The following is a 13,708-nucleotide window of genomic DNA, read 5'->3' on the forward strand; positions in this document are numbered from 1 at the left end:
CTTTTTATGTTTATTTGGTTGATAACATCACACCAACCAAAGGGGCATCTCATCAAAGCACCTATGTGGGAAGCACGTCTTCAGTGCCATAGTTTCACTGCACGTCTCTGGGGGTAAGCCAAAAAATTCTGTTTTTTTTTTAACCACCTCGAATGGAGGTCACAAATGATGATTGCCACTCATTCCATGCTTCTGAACGCCTCTTGAAGTGTAGCTACAGATCCATTTCTACAACGTCCTCTAAATTGGCTTTAATTTCAACAAAATCCTCTGTTTCATATTAAAACATGATGCACATCTCTGAAAGTGAGCATTTTCGGAAAACAACATTTTGGACACTGAACTTTCTAGGACTGGGTTGGAACTCAGGGTTCTAGCTGATAAATCTTCATTGCATCATAATGTCTCCCAAGGATCCACACTAAGTAGATTCTACAAAGGCTCTGGATAAAACAGATGCATCAAAAAATTTGGCTTTTATGTAGTATGGAGCTCCACATCACCCATCCCCCCCTCATATGCACCCCAGAGTCTCTAATGGTATTCACCAGAAACGTCCTTCACTGGTTCTCCCCCACCTTTCCTACAAACACCAGCTTATTCACATGGCAACTTCCAGGTCACAAAAGATCCCCATCACGTGTGGAGTCCCCTAGGGATCCATAGTATCCTGGCATTTTTTGACCTATACATAGAGCTACTTGATGCTCTAGAAAGCAACTTCAGAACTGCTGTTCAAGCCCTCCTACTCTAGAATGTTAATGATGGTAATGTTCTACTCCTTCGCCTCCCAGACTGCTGCAGCACGTCTCAGAAAAGCCTGACAAAATATGATCACATCACCCACATGCTGATGGAACTTAATTTGCTCCACCTGCCAGCCCACATCATCTTCAAAAGCAACTGTATCATTTAGAAAGCTATCTCAACCAGCACACCCTCCTTATCATGCAAACACCACACCATTAGACTGCAGACTAAGAGTGTGAACAAAAAAAAAAACAAGACTGCATGCCTTTACTATTTATGACCCAAGATATGCAGCATTATCCCCCTATCCAACACAAATGAGGAAAATCAATGCACATTCCCATAGTATTCCTAAACAGATATTAGTAGAGGGTGCTCATACACTAAAACACATCGTTGCCATGATGTGTCTCCCGGAATTCTCCAAAGAAAACGTGACAGACAAAAAAGAAAAATATAGCGAAGCACACCAAATTGCTCTTAATGTACAAAACTAAAGGGTCAGTAGTGACTCCTGAATTAGAAACAAAAGAACAGATATATTCTCACAATACTGTTATAAATTAGCAACCCTGGTGTGAGTTCTCTTATTCACATATATATACCAACTCCTTAACACATACGAAAAAACCTATGATTCATTAACAAAAAAACATATAACATACAATACTAATCATGACCCATAACAAACTGACACATTAAACACACACTAACAATTGACGATTACAAACATCATAAAGAGTTCTCCATATACAAATACAGACTTGAAGTTATTGTGCCCAACAAAAATATGTTGAGCCCATATGTAGCATCAGCCGACACATGTTTTGTCCAAGACTGGACTTCTTCAAGGCTGGTAAATTATAATCCAAGAACATTATGTTAATATCTAAAATTATATAAAACTACAAATACAATAATAACTATACCTTAAAAATAAGTAAAAAGACACATCAAGTCTCCCGAAAGTGTATGGTACTGATAAGAAGTTTGTGACAAGAGAATCGACACCAGATGTCAAACAGTCTAATTGTTAAAAAAAGGAGTGAATTGATAAATTAGACTTCGTCATAAATATGGCAGAGTAATAAGTAGGTGGAAATATATAATATATCCATGTTCAAAAGGTCCCAAAATTTCCAAACGTGCAGAAGACCTTATATAGCAAATCTTTCCCAGGGTGACCATAATTGCTGATCCAAAAAAAGGAAATACCTTATCTTCTCCAAAAGTTCCTAAATCCAAAAACAGTCTCTCAAACTATGAATGAAAAATAGGAACCAAGTTGTAAGCTATAAGCTCAAAATCATATGTATATATAGAATATAAAATGCTCCAATTTAATACTAACCTTGAAAGGAATATCACTTGCGCCCATTCGTTATGAGGGGTCCCAAACAAAACGCTTTCCTCCTCATTATAAATATTGTGTCAACTACCAAACTCTACAATGGTCCCAACAGCAGTAAGTGTTTACATATATCCCATGAGTAGAGAAGAACGTCACTGATGACTATTCCTCTACCTACAGGTACAAAGATCAAACAATTAGCTATTAGAAACAAATAATTTCTCAATTCTAGCATCCTTTATTTCAATAGCAAATATATGTTACTAATTCCTCAACAGCATAAAATATGCATGTTGTTTTCACTTGATCCAAAGTAACTTAAGAATAGAATGTATATGAGATGTAACCAATAATGCGTATCACCATAATAATAACTTATAAAACGAACACAGTCCTAATGTCCGCCTCGTGTCTCACTCCAAACCAATATGTTTTGAATCTTCTACGCAAACAGACCGCCTTATAACCTCTAATGCCAGCATTAGAGGTTATTTATTTGTTCATCAGTAAGTATATAGTCAGATAGATTGACAATGGAAATATTGCTATTACATTCTGGATTCACACTAATACTTGCATTTGTCAAACTTTCAGGAACTAATTGTTCTTGATTTTGTTCCTGGCTGCTCTGGTTTGTACTCCTGTTACTGTCTGTCCCTTGACGTCTCCTTCTTCCTTTCCCTCTACGTGTTCTTTTCTTTGGTTTAAAAATGACTGATTGTAAAAATTTCTCTTGTTACCCAATCTGTATCTTTTTGCTTCCTGTAAAAAACTAGTGGAAGCCATTGGATCTTCATTGGAAACTAAACTTGAATTGTCACTTGATGCACTTGTTGTATCGAATTCCTCAGATGTAATGGAACAGTCTGAGCCATCCGTTGCTGATACAGCCGGCCCCTGTACATTAATAGGATGTGCTTTACTAGCAAAATCATCAAATCTTTTTGCAAATGTGTACACCCTCCCATTTTCATAATCCTTGTCATCTCTCTGTATTTTGGACATCTTCTTATTTTTTTTATATGTCTGATGTTTATCCAACATCTCTTTTAGGATTTTATAATTTTTCATATTCACCTTTTATAAAATTCATTTGTAGTAATATAATTTGTCCGTGAGGTAATTCTACTTGGGAGAGCAATATGCACTAAGTTATATGATGTTTTCCAGTTTTCATATCACTTTATAAGATGCAATTGACATTTGGTCGCGCTTATTGTAGGAATATAATAGCACATGGAGGCGCCATATGAATTACATTCCAAGATGGCCGTTTCAAGACTTTAATAGCGTACGGAGGTGCCATATGGATCACATTCCAAGATGGCCGCCATGGTTTATGGCCTGTTCGGAGGCCTCTTTCTTTGTTTATGTAAATACGATCCCCGTCCGCTAATTGGACGGCGGATTATTCAATGCCGGCATTAGAGGTTATAAGGCGGTCTGTTTGCGTAGAAGATTAAAAACATATTGGTTTGGAATGAGACGCGACGCGGACTGACGGTTTTCTAAATGATAACATACATGTAATTTCGTATGTCGGTTCAATGTTGTTGCACCGCAAATGTCGGGACCATTCTGAAGCTCTCAAGTATTTTTCATTAGGTCTATTTTCGTTTTATAAGTTATTATTATGGTGATACGCATTATTGGTTACATCTCATATACATTCTATTCTTAAGTTACTTTGGATCAAGTGAAAACAACATGCATATTTTATGCTGCAGAGGAACTGGTAACATATATTTGCTATTGAAATAAAGGATGCTAGAATTGAGAAATGATTTGTTTCTAATAGCTAACTGTTTGATCTTTGTACCTGTAGGTAGAGGAATAGTCATCAGTGACGTTCTTCTCTACTCATGGGATATATGTAAACACTTACTGCTGTTGGGACCATTGGAGAGTTTGGTAGTTGACACAATACTTATAATGAAGAGGAAAGTGTTTTGTTTGGGACCCATCATAACGAACGGGCGCAAGTGATATTCCTTTCAAGGTTAGTATTAAATTGGAGCATTTTATATTTTCTATATATACATATGATTTTGAGCTTATAGCTTACAACTTGGTTCCTATTTTTCATTCATAGTTTGAGATACCGTTTTTGGATTTAGGAACTTTTGGAGAAGATAAGGTATTTCCTTTTTTTGGATCAGCAATTATGGTCACCCTGGGAAAGATTTGCTATATAGGGATATAAGGTCTTCTGCACGTTTGGAAATTTTGGGACCTTTTGAACATTGATATATTATATATTTCCACCTACTTATTACTCTGCCATATTTAAGACGAAGTCTAATTTATCAATTCACTCCTTTTTTTTAACAATTAGACTGTTTTGACATCTGGTGTCAGTTCTCTCGTCACAAACTTCTTATCAGTACCATACACTTTCGGGAGACTTAATGTGTCTTTTTACTTATTGTTAAAGTATAGTTATTATTGTATTTGTAGTATTATATAATTTTAGATATTAACATAATGTTCTTGGATTATAATTTACCAGCCTTGAAGAAGTCCAGTCTTGGACAAAACACGTGTCGGCTGATGCTACATATGGGCTCAACATATTTCTGTTGGGCACAATAACTTCAAGTCTGTATTTGTATATGGAGAACTCTTTATGATGTTTGTAATCGTCAATTGTTAGTGTGTGTTTAATGTATCAGTTTGTTATGGGTCATGATTAGTATTGTATGTTATATGTTTTTTTGTTAATAAATCATAGGTTTTTTCATATGTGTTAAGGAGTTGGTATATATATGTGAATAAGAGAACTCACACCAGGGTTGCTAATTTATAACAGTATTGTGAGAATATATCTGTTCTTTTGTTTCTAATTCAGGAGTCACTACTGACCCTTTACTTTTGTACATTAAGAACAATTTGGTGTGCTCCGCTATATTTTTCTTTTTTATCCCCCTATCCATTAGGACCACTCGAACACAACTCCTGTAGCAAACTGGAACTTGTTGAAGTTACCCCCCCAACTCTTTACTGATACTTATGCTGACTTCATGGAGTGTGCTGGGATCCTGCTAACCAGGCTCCAGCACCAGGGTTCTTTCCCTAAAAATGTACCTTTTTTTCCACAATTGCCACACCTCTGGCACGCAGATAAATCCCTGGTAACAGGTATCAGTGGTACCAAGGGCCCTGTGACCAGGGAGGGTCCCTGAGGGCTGCAGCATGTGTTGTGCCACCCTAAGGGGCCCCTAACCTAACACATGTACACTGCCATTGCAGATTGTGTGTGTTGGTGAAGAGAAAAAGGCAAAGTCTACATGGCATCACCCTCAGGGTGCCTTGCCCACAAAACACTGCCAGTGGCATAGGTAAGTTACCCCTCTAGCAGGCCTTACAGCCGTAAGGTAGGGTGCACTATACCACAGGTGAGGGCATAGCTGCATGAGCAATATGCCCTTTCAGTGTCTAGGTCCATTCTTAGAAGTGCAGTGTGGCCATATTAAGTATATGTTCTGGGAGTTTGATATTTCGAACTCCACAGCTCCATAATGGCTTCACTGAATACTGGGAAGTTTGGTATCAAGCTTCTCAGCACAATAAACCCCCACTGATGCCATTGTGGGATTTATTAAAATATGCACACAGTATTTTACCCAATCCTCTAGTGTAGGACTGACTGGTCTGTGCCAGCCTGCCACTAGCAGCCAAGTTTCTGAACCCAGGGGGTGAGGGCCTTTGTGCTCTCTGAGGCCAGAAACAAAACCTGCTCTAGATGGAGGTGCTTCACACCTCTCCCCCTGCAGGAACTGTAACACCTGGCAGTGAGCTTCAAAGGCTCAGGCCTCGTGTTACAGTGCCCCAGGACACTCCAGTTGGTGGAGATGCCCACCCCCCAGACAAAGCCTCCACTTTTGGGGGCCAGTTCGTCAGGAAACTTAAGAAAAACAAGCAGGAGTGACCACTTCAGCTGGGACCACCCCTAAGGTGTTCAGAGCTGAAGTGAACCCCTCCCTGCAGAATCCTCTATCTTGGTTTGGAGGACAGGGACCAATAGGGATAGGAATGTGGCCCCTCCCCAAAGGGAGTGGACACAAGGAGGGTGTAGCCCCCTCAGGGACAGTAGCTATTGGCTACTGCCCTCTGATCCCTATAACGTCCCTAAATATTGTATTTAAGGGCTGCCCTGAACCCAGCTCGCCAGATTCCTGGCGACCTACAAGAAGAAGAAGGACTGCTAAGCTGAAAACCAAAGCAGAGAAAAAGGAAGACGTCACCTGATTTGGCCCCAGCCCTACCGGCCTGTCTCCTGCTTCAAAGAACCTGCTAAAAGACCAGCGATGCGTCCAGCGGGTCCAGCGACCTCTGCCAACTCCAGAGGACTGCCCTGCACCCAAAAGGACCACGAACTCCCGAGGACAGCAGCTATGTCTGAAGAAACCTACAACCAAGGACTCCCACCTCACTCCGGATGCGCAAGTCTTGATCCCTGTGCACCCGACGCCCATGGGCCGTATCCAGGTGGTCCACCCAACAAAAGAGGGTCCTCAGGCGATTGCTAACAAGTGCCCTGTCTGGGATGACCCCTCCACAACGACGCCTGCAGAGGGAATCCCGAGGACCCCCATGACCGTGAAGCTCAAGACAAAGATATCTGAGGACACACTGCACCCGCAGCCCCCAGGCCTTGGAGAACCTGACCACTGGTGCCTCATCGTTCAGCAGGTGGCCCTCCTCCTTGTCCGACTGGTTGTGTGCCCGAGACACCACCCTGGACATTCCCTGCAGCCTCTGAGTGACCCCCGGGGTCGCCCCATAGACCTGCACTGGAAACACGACGTCCTGTTTGCACCCTGCACCCAGCCGCCCCAGGCCGCTAAGGGTGTGTGTTTGGTACCTACTTGTGGCCCCTCCAGTGCTCTTCTAATCCCCACTGGTCTGCCCTCTGAGTTGCGGGTACTTACCTGCTGGCTGACCGGATTCCGAGTACCCCCATCTCAATAGGAGCCTGTACTATCTTTTCTTCCCCCAGGAACTGTTGAAAGTTGCAGTGTCCACTTTTAAAATAGCTTTTTGCCATTTTAAAGAAAACTGTATACATTTTCGATTCTATTCAAAGTCCTGGTCATATATATGCACAGTATCTTTTATTTTATGTACTTACCTGCAGACTGAATCTTGTGGTTCCAGAAATAAATTAACAAAACATATTTTTTCTATATAAAATCCTATTGATCTGGAGTTAAGTCATTGAGTGTGTGTTTCTGCTATGGCTTGTGTGTGTACAACAAATGCTTAACTCTACCCTCTGGTAAGCCTAACTGCTCGAACATACTACCACAAATAGAGCTTTAGTATTATCTATTTCAGCCTCTGTCAAGCCTCTGGGGAATCCCTGGACTTTGTGCACCCTATATAGTAAGTACAAATAGACCAAGGCACACAGAGAAGTAAAAGTTCAACAATGTTCATGGGATGAAAGTAGAGCCCAAGTACAACGAATCCGAAGGCGAAGAGTAAAACGATGATTCCGGGTAGGTGTTAAGGGTAGAGTCTTTATTCACAGGTTTAGGTTTATGTCGTCTTACAGGAAACAGCCTAACTGCTCGAACATACTACCACAAATAGAGCTTTAGTATTATCTATTTCAGCCTCTGTCAAGCCTCTGGGGAATCCCTGGACTTTGTGCACCCTATATAGTATATACCGAACCAGCTCCCTACAACTCCAACTTAGGAAAGAGTTGACAACTCACCACTTTACACAACACTACATCCCCATCCCTATCCCCAACCTCACTTCTTCTCCTCTTACTCGTTGAATTTATGCCGGTCTTTGACCATGTATATCCACTACAGTCTGGTTAGGTTCATGCTATGGCAATTACATATACATATTTTCTCCATCAGAACCCTTGGTATTGTCACACAGTGCACATATTTTAGTGGGGCAATACTCCTGCTAGGATCTACTGACTTAAAAAACACAAATAATCAAGAGAACTCACCTGCTATTTATATGCCACTCCACACTGATATTTATACACTGATAATTACAAATAAATAAACACATATCTTCAACAAGTCTCTGCAAAGTCTGTACCCTTTCTGCTGCCAAGAGGACTTTGTAAACTCACAGTCCCTAACTTAGGATTTCAGAAAAGAAAAAACACGCCATACCAGGAGACCCGTAAATAACACGGTACACAGGGATTACTGCAATATACATTTCACCGTAGAGAAGTATCAAAAAGGTTTAAAGTGGGAATAGCACACATTTTCCCATTAGCCTTTATTTTGGCGCAGGTATATGAAGGCTTGGAACAAATATATAGTTCATTAAGAAAGAAAATGTAAATGAAGTGTGTGAGAGTGTGAATTTTCTAATATGTTTTATTAATGATTTTAGTGTATTAACCGTGTAGCAAATGAACATGAAAAAACAGGTGACTTTTGAAAATGGTCACCACAGATCATTTTTGTTCCTGAGAAAAATTCTAACCAAACATTGTGGTTATGTTCCATAGTTCAATGCTTATATAAAAGTGTGCTAGATGGTTTAACAGATGTCTACACAGCTACCCCTAGTGGGTTGCTGCGTTATGTCTTACAAGGCCATGTTTAATCAAGTTCTTATATAAGTTGAATGTTCTATTGTCTGAAAATGTTACTAATACTTGGTTTCTTCCTCGAGGATAGAAGTGAATGTTACAAGTGAGAAAGTTTCTTCCTGAGAAGAGAAGTTGAGACGGAATGGAACAATGGATTTACAGAAGAGATGGAAGAGGAAAAGTTACTGTTCTGAATATGTCCTAGTTAATGTGACGTCGTTGCATTTTAGGTTATCAATTAGAATTATTATTGGCTGAATCGTAACCACCCCATGAACTGACCAATCATATGTTTTTTGAAGATTAGTATAACAACCTGACTAGGCTATTCTTTAGTCAGAATCTGAGACTGGAGATGAGATTTCTAGACTCTAGGGAGGAGATCGTGGGTTCAAGAGTTCCTGTTGATGGTTCGAGTCATACTAGCACTGTGGGTTTAGCTGTCATTAGGCCTGATTCTCTGAAGACTTAACTGATGGAGTCCCCTTGCTGAAGTAGAATGCATGTTGTTGTTCTAAGGGTAATGTACAAAATTGTAATGATATATGTGTCTCTTTGCTTTGCAGGTACCAGCTGCAACTTATAATTTGACTGCTGCATATTAATAATTTTTTTTTTAAAATATGACCCGAGTTAGAGTGATTTTCCTAAATTTGTGTTACTAAATTCTTTTTACATGAAGACCAACATGTTGATGCTAATTTGTGGTTAGTGAGGGTATTAACTTCGAATGCTCAAGATTTATATTGACACTTTTTGATTGTTTGTATTAATGCATACTTTGCCATAATTACTTTTCTGGTGTTATTAATCAGTGTTATTATTTTGGAGATTATTTGCTTGATTGTTTTGATCAAATTCAGATATATTAGACGTTCTAATCAGCCATTATTAATTTTATATGCTTATCACTTTGTGTTTGAGAGTTATTTTCATGAAATTAGCATTGCTAATCTAGAGAAATACATTTTATAATCCTTCTTAATAAACTGGTGTGGTTATTGTTTGGGGTTCAAGATCTTTGAGTATATTGATTATTGTTGTTGACTACATTCCTTATTGATGACATCCCCTCAGTCCATTGTCGCTTCGATCCATTGACCTCTTGCCTAGAATCCACTATTCAGTTTAAGCAATAGCTGGGATCTTGTGGCGCTGCAGCAAGTGCAAACAATGTGAACTTTCAAAACTATAAATACCCCTTTCTCTGATGATAGTCGTTAGCCTGAATAAGCAAATCTTCACAGAGACTGAACCAAATAATCCCTTTACAGTTGTCGCCTCAGACTTCCTACTAACAGCTTAACTCTTTCACACCCCTTGTTCACATATACAGAGCACACGCCAGGATTTCATAGGAGCTCAATCCAATCATTTATCTTTTTATCTCAGGCAACCTGTTTCACTGCGGCCATTCATGGAGCAAGGAGGGTCACACATTTACTCAATCCACAACTCCCTCCAACCCCAGCAGGAGATGGCACTCGTCCTGAAGCATTCTAAGCAAAGTAGACAGAGGACACCTACATTGCGAGATCATCTATCGCGCTACTCAGAAACTACATCAGCCATCAGAGGAATTATGGGATTTTCACTGACACAAGACTTGAATCCTTTCTAAATAGACCAATCTACATATTCATGGTTGTTGTCACAACTGCTCAACAGAGTGGAGAGCTACAAACGTCTTGGAATAATTTCACACTTTAATCATCAGGTTTTACAATATACAAAGGTGTTATAATAACAAGTTTATGACATAACTCGCCAGGAGTTGCCTGATTATTGGATGTGGGAAAAAGGGGAAGGAAGGTAATGGAAGATGACTACAGTGCAGGAAATGTGATCAATACATATATCTGAAAACATGTTATAGTGAAAATGGAACTAAAAGGACTTATTATGGGATATTAGTATAAAAGAGTGGCCATAATATAGCCAAAATATTTTGTACAGAAATATGGAGAGCTACTCGTTACTTACATAAATCAAAATAGTGTTCAAAACACAAATATTATTAAATGCAAAAACGTATTTTACAAAGACTTCACAATAATATACTTGAAGGAAACCAAACAGCAATGGGTTGAATGCTTGAACTGATTTCAATCACTGGTAATTACTCGGGTTGCATCCCAGTCCATCACTATTTTGCTTACCATGCCACCACATATTAGACCCAGCTATATGCAAATCAGCAATAGCCCTGCTTCAATAAGAGCAGTCCAGCCCGAACTGCCAAGTCAGAGACTCTCCGAACTGGAACACAAGCAACCCAAGACCAGTTTTGTTCTGGCTCATCATTCTGGAGAAACACAGTTTTGGTGACACACTAAGTACTGGACCCACATCTGAGCATACCCGTCACACTCAGGGCATCACACTGAAGTAAACTAAACAGTGATGGATGGAATGCTTGAACTAATCTCAGCCACAAGTAATTACTCTTGGCCACAACCCAGTCCATCATTATTTTCCTGACCTTGCTACCTAAGGTTAAAACCAGCTGTATGCTGGGTGTTGGTCTTGCTCCAACATGAACACTCCAGCCTGAACTGCCAAGCCAGGTTTTCTATGAACCGAAACACGAGCAACCCAAGATTGGTTTCGCCCTGATTGGGGCTTGTCAGCCGGGTACAGGCTTGTTCCAGTAGCACAGTGAGCACGGGCCCACATTTGGCCATGTGTCCACTTACTAGGAGAGCATAAGATTTATCAGTTGCAGTGTAAGATGAATCTGTATGGTGGGTAGAGATACCACAACTTTCTTAGTCAGAGGATGTATGGGAGGCCAGGCCAGGTACTTGAAACAGTGCTGTTATCTGTCAGATGTGCAGCCGAAGCTGGGAGGTGCTTCATCTTTACCTCTCTGCTGTGCTGGCTAAGAAGGGAGAGCAATGATTCGGGCAACTCAGGGCAAGAGTGAAAGGAGAAACAAAAAAGTGATTCTTGGGCAAAGTAATGGATCAGGGCTTGTGTGGGTTGGTCCACCACAAGCTTAACAGTCTTGGAGTTTTAGCATTAGGGTACTCTTATCTGTGAGCTACAAGACAACACATTGCTCTCTCTCTCTCTTTGGGCCCCTCACCTTCAGTTTATTCCCATAACTGTGGGACATTGGAATGTTGGGGGCTCCATTGCAGACAATGGAGTGCTCCGGGCTTTTACTGGCTGGTAAAAGCCCGGAGCATCAACATTCCAATGTTCTCTTTGTTCACAGCAACAGCTGTGAACAAAGCTTCACGGAGCCTGAGGGGATTTTAATCCCCTCGAGCGTCGTGAGGAACTTGTTTTATTTGATAGAACATTCTGCCCTCGAGTGGGCGAATGTTTTAATAGCCTTAGAAGCCGCCGTAGCGGGCTCTACCAGCCATTAAAGGCCCACTCCCTTGTTAAAGGCCCTCGTCTTTGGCTCGGGCCTTTAATGGCCGGTAGAGCCCGCTACGGCAGGTTTTAAGGCTATAGCAGTCTCTGAAGGCTGGAAGACTGAATCACCCTGATCAGTCTTTAAGCCTGTGAACTGCAGGTCTCTGAGAAATCCCAAATTTAAAGAGTTACAAGCACAGATCATAGCAAGATTGACAGTCATGTATTTAACTCAAGAAAAATTCAAAAACATTAAAATGCAAAAATCATTAAATTGGTATAATACCTGAGGGTTTTCGAGGACCCTTTTTACTCCTTTAATTAAATTTCCGAGGTATTTTGCACGTTCTGGATTGCTAAATAAAGATCTCCTAACAGATGCAAACTGGACTAAACAAGAAAGAGCCTGAAAAACAAAATATGCACAAAATTACTGCTATATATATTCTGTTTATTCACAGCATGTTCAAACATGGCTTTTAGAAAATCAAAAAGTGGTCATTTAGTCGAGGTAAACCTTCAGATTAATTTGATTGAAAGTGGTCTCAAATGGCAGCAAGAAGAAATGGCTATCACTAACATCTGGACCACACTCGAAGAACCAAATGAGGAAAGATTATTTTATCCCATCACAAACTAAAACACACACACGCACTATCAATGAAGGTACACTATTTAGCTTAGAAAGCAATATCATAAAAAATAAATAGCTATAAATTATCATATAAATGTATTTAAATGCAGTAGTTATGCAGTTAAAAAACCTCACATACAAATGTATTTAAATGCAGGAGTCATGCAGTAAAAAAATTAACAAAAGCCTTCGTAATGGATAAATTAACAAGCTACCAACACTAATGGTCTTCAAGTTGCGAAATTCAACAGCAGAGGACCAGGAGTAGAAAAGTATTTAAACTTGAACTTAAGAGCAAAACTAAAAAGAACAAGCACTTGCAAAAGCAATAGGTCTGGCTTTGTTATGTTATGTTATGTTATGGCGATTTGTATGGAGCATTAATCGCCCAGGAGGGTATCCAGGTGCTTGAGCTGGTGTTTAGGCATGTAGTCCCCGAGAAGCTATTTAAAGAGCCAGTTCTTCAGCTTCTTAAAACTCAAGAAGTGAGGAGGAGGCTCTGATGTATTGAGGGAGGTCGTTCAGTGTTTAAGGTGCAATGTAGGAGAATGAGCAACCTCCTGCACTGCTTTTATGAATGGTGGGTGTGTGTGGAGGTGAGTGTGAAGTGTTGAGAACTGGGTGCCCGGGGCAATCCAAGCAGTTGTCAGTTAAGAGTGCTATGTAAACAGATGAAACATCTATTCATGTAGATGAGAAGAAAAAGTGAGATATGTGCTACAAACCATGACCAATAACGATATTGTATGAGGAAAACATAAGCAATTATATTTTCCCTTTCAGAAAAGTGAGGTTTTGTAATCATCACCTCCCAAGATTACCATTGACGCTACAGCACTAATATCGACTTCCAAAGACTAGAAATTGGGATCTGCTGACTACTTTGGGAAATAGTTTGCCCAAGAAAGACAAGCATTGGCAAAGGTAGTAGGTTTCGCCTTTGGAGAGGTATTGGCTTTGGCAATGTGTTTTAGATATGTTGCTGAGTAATGTGGCTGAACGTTTTTGTGGTGGTTTGGGGTGGAATGGG

At 40.2% G+C, this 13,708-nt stretch overlaps 1 protein-coding gene across 2 annotated transcripts in view; it reads right to left on the reverse strand.

Annotated features, from left to right (window-relative positions):
* Positions 1 to 13,708, reverse strand: part of RANBP17 (RAN binding protein 17) — a 1,172,021-nt gene that overhangs the window by 986,661 nt on the left and 171,652 nt on the right. For both annotated transcript variants that reach the window (XM_069199335.1, XM_069199333.1), the window contains exon 9: positions 12,331 to 12,450. In XM_069199335.1, coding sequence (XP_069055436.1) covers positions 12,331 to 12,450 — 120 coding nt within the window. The remainder of the gene's footprint in view (positions 1 to 12,330; positions 12,451 to 13,708) is intronic.

The sequence above is a fragment of the Pleurodeles waltl genome, chromosome 7 (assembly GCF_031143425.1).
Source record: "Pleurodeles waltl isolate 20211129_DDA chromosome 7, aPleWal1.hap1.20221129, whole genome shotgun sequence".
NCBI lineage: Eukaryota > Metazoa > Chordata > Amphibia > Caudata > Salamandridae > Pleurodeles > Pleurodeles waltl.